At 39.7% G+C, this 10000-nt stretch overlaps 1 protein-coding gene across 4 annotated transcripts in view; it reads left to right on the forward strand.

The window, feature by feature from the left end:
* The window catches only part of prkag2b (protein kinase, AMP-activated, gamma 2 non-catalytic subunit b), a 63955-nt gene extending 56356 nt beyond the window's left edge, over positions 1 to 7599 (forward strand). For 3 of the 4 annotated variants that reach the window (XM_017703455.2, XM_017703459.2, XM_017703460.2), the window contains 5 exons: positions 136 to 301; positions 1541 to 1578; positions 1792 to 1938; positions 2620 to 2713; positions 6471 to 7599. In XM_017703455.2, coding sequence (XP_017558944.1) covers positions 136 to 301; positions 1541 to 1578; positions 1792 to 1938; positions 2620 to 2713; positions 6471 to 6502 — 477 coding nt within the window. In that variant the 3' untranslated portion in view covers positions 6503 to 7599. Of the gene's footprint in view, positions 1 to 135; positions 302 to 1540; positions 1579 to 1773; positions 1939 to 2619; positions 2714 to 6470 lie in introns of those variants that run through there. The other variant, XM_017703458.2, reaches the window with a different exon arrangement.
* Positions 7600 to 10000: the final 2401 nt, after the last annotated feature.

Consider the following 10000-nt stretch of genomic DNA (forward strand, 5'->3'; position numbering starts at 1 on the left):
AACTGAGGTTCTCCAGCCAGGGTTCTTAGGTTGTTTTCTTACCTGTCGTGAAGACTTAAATACTGGACTGCTGCTCCGTGACTGAGTTCTAAAAGAGCGGTCACGCTTCACACTGCCTCCTCGTGTTCCTCTCAGGTGTGCGAGATGCCCAAGCCGGCCTTTATGAAGCAGACGCTGGGGGAGTTGGGCATCGGCACCTACTCCAACATCGCCTTCATCCACCCGGACACACCCATCATCAAAGCCCTCAACATCTTTGTGGAGCGGAGAGTGTCTGCGCTGCCCGTGGTGGACGTGACCGGTAAATACAACGCTGGACAAAGCAGAACTTATACAATTTTATAATGTAATTTATAGGGTGATCCAATGCATTAAACGTTTAATTATAAATTATTAATGCTATTAATGAAAACACAATTCATTAAAATCTTGAATACATAAAAATTAGGGACAAATAATAACACAATAATGTGATTAATCCCAATGAACTATTTCAGTGCTATGACTGCCATAATGTTTGATAATAACTTCCTACTGTTTCCCGTTTATCTCGGACTCTTTGAGTTGTCTCTGATTTCTCGTTAACGCTGCTGTGCAGTAACGAGCTTCCTCAACAGCAGATACAGTTTTATGGCACATGGCTGATCTGACCGCCTACGAGCACTGAAAACAAACCTGCGTCTCTCGCCAAAGAGCTGTAATCGATCTCTACAGCTGTCTGGAAAGCTTCGGGAAGGGCTTTCCCAGAACAAAACCCGATCCGATCTGTCTGTAAACATCTCTAACTTTAGCAGCAAACACTGTTATACTGAACAGAGAAACTTTGCCTTTAAGGAATAAATAAGGTTTGAGTGAGCTGCACTAGAAAAGTATGTTCTAAAAATACATGTGAGGTTTCATTGAGTCTTTAGCTGTGTTCACATTCCAAGCCTCGTTCAAATCCGATTTCTTGCCCAAATCCGATCTCTCTGACTCGAGGGTTCACACCCATTTACGTCAGTGACTCAAATCCATCATTAATGTGACGAACCGGCCTGAACTGACCCTCATGTGCTCCTCCTACTCAGTGACGTCACATGACCGAACCACTGCATCATCAGCACAAACTAACGAGCAGAACGAGCTTCGCTGAGAAGATCATTAACTCTGATCAGCTCTCAGCTTCGTTATTAGAGCCAGACGGAGGAGAAGAAGGTGAGACGAGCTGCTTTTACACCGTTTACAGGCTTTAGCTTCTGTTTGGCGCTGTTGCCGTGGTAACGCTGAACGATGCCGTATCAAATAAAGCATCACATAAAGGTCGCATGGCCACGAATCGTATGCGTATCTAATCTACGACCAGGAGAGCGGCTCAGGTCAGATTTGAAGAGGTCAGATTTGAAGAGATCAGATTTGCGTCCACACAGCCCTGAAAACATCAGATCTGAGTCACTTTAGGGCAAAAAATCGGATTTGTACCACTTCAAACTGGTAATGTGAACGCAGCCTTAGACAGTTTAGAGCACCGACACTGATTTTATATCACGCCTCTTTCATGCAGGAAAGGTTGTGGACATCTACTCCAAATTCGACGTCATAGTAAGTCTTTTCTTTCATTTTGAAGATGTAATCCTGTTTGATTTATTGCAGATGCAGCACCACTTTCAGGTTTTGTATATTTACATCCTGTTTTAGTCATAGCAGGTGCAGGTCTGTATGTAGTAAGTATGTAATAAGCATGTTGTAAGCAGTGGCCGTATGAGGTGGAGGCTTTAGTGTTACTCTGTTCATTAGTGTTGTGGGTGTGTATAGAACCTGGCTGCGGAGAAGACCTACAACAACCTGGACATCACGGTCACTCAGGCTCTGCTGCACCGCTCGCAGTACTTCGAGGGAGTGATGAAGTGCAAACGGCACGAAACACTGGACACCATCGTGGACAGAATCGTCAAGGCTGAGGTGAGCCTTCGGTGAATCCCAGGGGGCGCTGTAGTCGTATGGGGGGGTTGGTTCGATTATGAGGACCCCTTAAGTCTGTACCAGTAATAGACATTTCCCTATTATCATCACATTTATTGTTATTTGTGTTTGGCTTATAGATTTGTCTTCTAGTTCTAATAGTCAAAGGATAACTCCACAGATTTTTCACATTTTCTGTGGTTAAGATGTAAACAAAGTCATTCAGAGTGGTTTGAGGTGAAACGCTGCAGAAGTGTCAGAGCTGTTCACAGTGGTGGTGATGGGAACCAGACGTCCACCTCTAAAAGCTCCTCAGAGAAAGTTCCTGCATGAAATCTGTTCATGGTGGAGGGATACATGCAGGGTGTTCTAAGGAAAAAATCCCCAAAGAAAACTTATTTCCACTGTTTTCCATCATCAACATTCCGTATAAGCTCAGAAGACTCGTGTAGGTTCTCTGGTGGTTCTGGATGGTAAATAAAGTGTCTATATCTGTGTTGTAGTCGTGGCGACGCCTGGTTCCCATCACCACCACTGTAAAGACGTCTGATTAACTCTCCCTGATTGATACAGAAATTTTGAATAATCAGCCGAGTTCCCCTTTAGGCTTTAAAAGAAGACATGATGTCAGAGGAAGGTATGAGTGTATGAAATGATTGCTGAGGGCTGTTCGTTGTCCAGGTGCACAGGCTGGTGGTGGTGGACGAAAACTCCAGCATTGAAGGAATTATCTCACTGTCCGATATCCTCCAGGCCCTCGTCCTCACTCCTGCAGGTAAACACGCCCGGCTTCCTCATCTGCTGGGTGACGGCAGGGAGTCCAGCACGGTTTGGTGATTTTCCAGCTCAAGCAACTAGAAATATGATTACACAAATGTTTAGAGAACTACAAAATGTGACTTATTAAAAGAGAAATGTGAATTGTCATACATTTCTTTTTCTTAAAATATCTTAAATTGAGTAGAGATTTTTCATTGAAACTGTTATGAAGGTTCTACTTTCTATCCAGTTTCAGTAATTTCAGATTTCTCTCACATCTCTTACTGTATCATGTAATCGCAGATTCATACTGGATTAAAATCACTCCACAATTATTACAGTCAGACTGTAAAACTAGACACACTGCAGATTCATACTGGATTAAAATCACTCCACAATTATTACAGTCAGACTGTAAAACTACACACTGCAGATTCATACTGGATTAAAATCACTCCACAATTATTACCGTCAGACTGTAAAACTACACACTGCAGATTCATACTGGATTAAAATCACTCCACAATTATTACAGTCAGACTGTAAAACTACACACTGCAGATTCATACTGGATTAAAATCACTCCACAATTATTACAGTCAGACTGTAAAACTACACACTGCAGATTCATACTGGATTAAAATCACTCCACAATTATTACAGTCAGACTGTAAAACTACACACTGCAGATTCATACTGGATTAAAATCACTCCACAATTATTACAGTCAGACTGTAAAACTACACACTGCAGATTCATACTGGATTAAAATCACTCCACAATTATTACAGTCAGACTGTAAAACTACACACTGCAGATTCATACTGGATTAAAATCACTCCACAATTATTACCGTCAGACTGTAAAACTACACACTGCAGATTCATACTGGATTAAAATCACTCCACAATTATTACAGTCAGACTGTAAAACTACACACTGCAGATTCATACTGGATTAAAATCACTCCACAATTATTACAGTCAGACTGTAAAACTACACACTGCAGATTCATACTGGATTAAAATCACTCCACAATTATTACAGTCAGACTGTAAAACTACACACACTGCAGATTCATACTGGATTAAAATCACTCCACAATTATTACAGTCAGACTGTAAAACTACACACTGCAGATTCATACTGGATTAAAATCTCTCCACAATTATTACAGTCAGACTGTAAAACTACACACTGCAGATTCATACTGGATTAAAATCACTCCACAATTATTACCGTCAGACTGTAAAACTACACACTGCAGATTCATACTGGATTAAAATCACTCCACAATTATTACAGTCAGACTGTAAAACTACACACTGCAGATTCATACTGGATTAAAATCTCTCCACAATTATTACAGTCAGACTGTAAAACTACACACACTGCAGATTCATACTGGATTAAAATCACTCCACAATTATTACAGTCAGACTGTAAAACTACACACTGCAGATTCATACTGGATTAAAATCACTCCACAATTATTACAGTCAGACTGTAAAACTACACACTGCAGATTCATACCGGATTAAAATCACTCCACAATTATTACAGTCAGACTGTAAAACTACACACTGCAGATTCATACCGGATTAAAATCACTCCACAATTATTACAGTCAGACTGTAAAACTACACACACTGCAGATTCATACTGGATTAAAATCACTCCACAATTATTACAGTCAGACTGTAAAACTACACACTGCAGATTCATACTGGATTAAAATCACTCCACAATTATTACAGTCAGACTGTAAAACTACACACTGCAGATTCATACTGGATTAAAATCTCTCCACAATTATTACAGTCAGACTGTAAAACTACACACTGCAGATTCATACTGGATTAAAATCACTCCACAATTATTACAGTCAGACTGTAAAACTACACACTGCAGATTCATACTGGATTAAAATCTCTCCACAATTATTACAGTCAGACTGTAAAACTACACACACTGCAGATTCATACTGGATTAAAATCACTCCACAATTATTACCGTCAGACTGTAAAACTACACACTGCAGATTCATACTGGATTAAAATCACTCCACAATTATTACAGTCAGACTGTAAAACTACACACTGCAGATTCATACTGGATTAAAATCACTCCACAATTATTACAGTCAGACTGTAAAACTACACACTGCAGATTCATACTGGATTAAAATCACTCCACAATTATTACAGTCAGACTGTAAAACTACACACTGCAGATTCATACTGGATTAAAATCACTCCACAATTATTACCGTCAGACTGTAAAACTACACGCTGCAGATTCATACTGGATTAAAATCACTCCACAATTATTACAGTCAGACTGTAAAACTACACGCTGCAGATTCATACTGGATTAAAATCACTCCACAATTATTACTGTCAGACTGTAAAACTACACACTGCAGATTCATACTGGATTAAAATCACTCACAATTATTACAGTCAGACTGTAAAACTACACACTGCAGATTCATACTGGATTAAAATCACTCCACAATTATTACAGTCAGACTGTAAAACTACACACTGCAGATTCATACTGGATTAAAATCACTCCACAATTATTACAGTCAGACTGTAAAACTACACACTGCAGATTCATACTGGATTAAAATCACTCCACAATTATTACAGTCAGACTGTAAAACTACACACACTGCAGATTCATACTGGATTAAAATCACTCCACAATTATTACAGTCAGACTGTAAAACTACACACTGCAGATTCATACTGGATTAAAATCACTCCACAATTATTACAGTCAGACTGTAAAACTACACACTGCAGATTCATACTGGATTAAAATCGCTCCACAATTATTACAGTCAGACTGTAAAACTACACACACTGCAGATTCATACTGGATTAAAATCACTCCACAATTATTACAGTCAGACTGTAAAACTACACACTGCAGATTCATACTGGATTAAAATCACTCCACAATTATTACAGTCAGACTGTAAAACTACACACTGCAGATTCATACTGGATTAAAATCACTCCACAATTATTACAGTCAGACTGTAAAACTACACACTGCAGATTCATACTGGATTAAAATCACTCCACAATTATTACAGTCAGACTGTAAAACTACACACTGCAGATTCATACTGGATTAAATCACTCCACAATTATTACAGTCAGACTGTAAAACTACACGCTGCAGATTCATACTGGATTAAAATCACTCCACAATTATTACAGTCAGACTGTAAAACTACACGCTGCAGATTCATACTGGATTAAAATCACTCCACAATTATTACAGTCAGACTGTAAAACTACACACTGCAGATTCATACTGGATTAAATCACTCCACAATTATTACAGTCAGACTGTAAAACTACACGCTGCAGATTCATACTAGATTAAAATCACTCCACAATTATTACAGTCAGACTGTAAAACTACACACTGCAGATTCATACTGGATTAAAATCACTCCACAATTATTACAGTCAGACTGTAAAACTACACACACTGCAGATTTATACTGGATTAAAATCACTCCACAATTATTACAGTCAGACTGTAAAACTACACACTGCAGATTCATACTGGATTAAAATCACTCCACAATTATTACAGTCAGACTGTAAAACTACACACTGCAGATTCATACTGGATTACCTTGTCAGCAATTGTCTTACCCAGATAAAACTAATCCAGCTCTAGTAGAGCTTTTCTGAGTTCATATGAACTTCACTAGCACATCTTTAAAGCTTTGCTCTGTTTTTCCGCAGGACGAAGCAGAAAGGACGTTATGACAGAATAACGAGTAACGACAACGTGTTGCGGAAACAAGGAGAGGGCAGTTGGAATCGTGCCTGGTCCAGCTGGATGTTCGGACCCAGGGTTCCTTTCGTGGGACTCTCAGAGAACTCAACTGGAAGCACTTTGCTGCGTTTCGGACCTCTTGTTTAGGTGCCTTTCGAAGGGGCTTTGTGAACGGACCCGCTACGGTCATAACGCACATTACTTTCATACACTCTGTAAAGTCTCGGTGGCCCAGTCCTGAGTGTTCGCTGCTGTACTGTAGGGGGCTGTTCTGATTCGTGGGCTGACTGGCTCAGTGCACTGGTGACGGCCAGCGCCTGTGAAACAAATCACAGCTATGCACTGTGGGAGAATCTGTATACTCATAATCTGTATGATAAACAGCACAGTAATGTTCAATGTGGAAACTGCACCAACTGTAGAGATTTGGGAAATTGGATTTGGGAGCTTAAAGGAATACTACAAAATTTTCCAACTTTGTGCTTTATCTGCTACATCAGTTGTGCATCAGTTTTTCAGTCAAAAGTATTTTTAAATCCAGCTTTAAATCTGTTTAATTCATGCTTTCAAAAAAAAGTGGCCAAAGAAAATTAGTAGTGATAATTTGCTAGTAGTGTCATTTTTACATTGGCTTCTATTGTAAGTACTAACTGACTGTGTACTACAGATAAAGCAAAATTTCCTTCTTTTTTTCCAAAATTTCTGCATAAATCAACAGTTGAACTGCAAAAAATAGTATCTTGTCACATGAAATGATCTTAAATCTAGTCAGTGTATTTCATATTTCCAATTTTGAGTTGGTCGTGCGCTTACTGTAGGATTATTTAGCTTATTTCTAGATATTTTTACTTGTTTTAGGTAAATTTATCAAGTAAAATGATCTCACTGTACTGGCAGATCATTTTGCTGGTTTCAAGCTCATTTCTTACAGCAACAAAACGATCTGTCAACAAAGGGAGATACATTTACTCCATAAAATGACCTAAAACAAGTAAAATGTCTAGAAATAAGGTAAATTACCTTAAATTAGGCTTACAACAATCTCAACAGGAGAAATATTAACTATATTTAAGATCATTTTACTTGACATCATTTTTTGTAGTGTGAGATGTAAACAGAGGGATGTTTGGTGTGAACTGGTCCAGATGTCTTTACAGTGGTGTTGATGGGAACCAGGCGTCGCCATGACTACAACACAGATATAGACACTTTATTTACCATCCAGAACCTCCAGAGAACCTACACGAGTCTTCTGAGCTTATATGGAATGTTGATGATGGAAAACAGTGGAAAATCTGGAATAATGAGTTTTCTTTGGGGACTATTTTGCCGCACAGCGCCCTGCATGTCTCCCTCCACCATGAATGGAGTTGAAGTTCTCTAAACTCTCATAAAACAGCGTCTCAGTCATCAGGCAGTGAATTCAGAACCAGTTCATGTAGGAACTTTCTGTAGGAGCTTTTAGAGGGACGTCTGGTTCCCATCACCACCACTGTGAACGGTTCTGATTCTAGAATGGAGCGTTTTACACCAAACCGCTCTGAGCGACTCTGTTTACATCTTAATGATTAAGCGATGCGGAGGTTTTGACGGGAGTACTCCTCTAGCGAGTGGTGCACAGCGACTCTTGGGTGTCTTGTGTCTTTTTCTGTTGTTAATGGTTAAAATTAGAAGAGCGCTGCAGCCAAAGAAAAGTGTTTTTGAGAATGTAAATCTGGCTGAACACTGTTATTCTTGCTGTGTCGTTGTCCAGCGCCGTCAGCTGTGCCTTATGAGGCTTGCCTGCTTTATGTAAATGCAAAACGAATGTACCAAATCAAAGTGAACACTGGCTCTCGCTGTTTTTCACAAAGGCTGCAACCAAACCAGTTTTTTTTTGTTTTTAAGTCTGAATGGGTGAGAAAGTGTTTGTATTAGCCATAAAAATTGCATTATGTGACTATATATAAAAGAGCTTTATTTTTTGTAGTATCTTTTCTTTATCAATCTAGTTTTATTTTTGCTGGCTTGCATGCTGGCATGTGCATGGGACACCCAGAAGATGACCCTCAGCACCTTCACATGCACCAGTGTTGAAGTTAAAGGTGCAGTGTGCAAGATTTAGTGGCATCTAGTGGTGAGGTTGAAGAGTGCAACCAACCGAATCGCCCTCCCTCACCCCTCCCTTTCCAAACGTGTAGTAGAACCTGCAGTGGTCGTCAGGTTTTCTGCTGTCGTCTGTCCCGATTTGAGGCAGCGTTTGGTTTATGCGCTTTGGGCTACTGCAGAAACATAGTGGCTCAACGCAGTGGGCTCTGTTGGAAGAGCAGCCACTCCCTTTGTAGATATGAAGGGCTTATTCTAATCTAATGAACCCGATTCGTAGTTACAGGTTATCATACACTAGTAAAAACATGGTTTTGTTACCATATTCCAATTCTGCTAATAGAGCCTCCTAAATCTCACACACTGCACCTTTAAAGGAAGACGCCAGCTTTTCCAGTCTGCTGTCTTACGGTTGATTCCAGTGGACAGTCATTTCAGCAGGTTTTTCTGTACAGACCAGAAAACCTGTTCACTCCAAACTCAAGTGACAGAATGGTTAGCATGTTAGCCGGTTAGCTCTCCAGGGTGCAACGCGCCAAGTACTACTGAATATTTCACTCAGCGACTGAATAAAATACTCAGGAAGGAACTTTCAGGGGTTTTTCTTCTTTCCCTTCGGCGCTCCTGTAGAAATTTTCCAAAACGAATAGTAAATGTCGTCACATTAACATACGTTAAAGTTAAAAACAACAAAAAAGCATCTTTCTTTCTCCTGTAGAGGGCCCGTCTCTGAGACAGTCAGGGGTGGGCGATACGGCAAACATATGTCACGATACTTTATCACGATACACGATATGCATCACAAAATTTCATTTTTCTGAGATTTAGTAAGTGGAACAGATAAAATATGCTTCATTTAAAATACTATAATAATAATAATAATAAACCCATAGTGCTTTTCATTAAAGTTTTACAAACTGCTCTGAACTAAATCCATTAAAACAAAAAGACTTTGTAATGAAACAGTCAGGCAGCGCTGGCGATATACACAATATCCTCAGAAAACCCTATGGTGACATAATTTATCATAATAACGATAAAATATTGCCACCCCTAGTTACAATAGCAATGAAACCCCTCATAGCCTTCACGGAGTTCAGCAGCTGCTCATTGGCTTCTGTTCTGAGTTTTGAGTGACCAGCTTTTCTGCTCATTACAGTGTCCAGAGTTTTATGGAGGTTATTCTGAAGGTTTCCTTTAAAAAGGGAACGGTTTCCGCCTGCCTGCAGTGAAAGTTTGTGGTGAAACGGGTCTCAGGTCAGAAGGCTGACCGCTGTGTTAAACTGCTTTAAGCTGATCTAGTGTAAATAGAGCCTCTGCAGGAGCTCGGACTCAGAAAGGCCGATCAACACGTGCAAAAGTGCTGAATCGTCTGTATTTGACTGCAGATTTTGAGTTTTTTATTATTTCA

Source organism: Pygocentrus nattereri, chromosome 2 (assembly GCF_015220715.1).
Source record: "Pygocentrus nattereri isolate fPygNat1 chromosome 2, fPygNat1.pri, whole genome shotgun sequence".
NCBI lineage: Eukaryota > Metazoa > Chordata > Actinopteri > Characiformes > Serrasalmidae > Pygocentrus > Pygocentrus nattereri.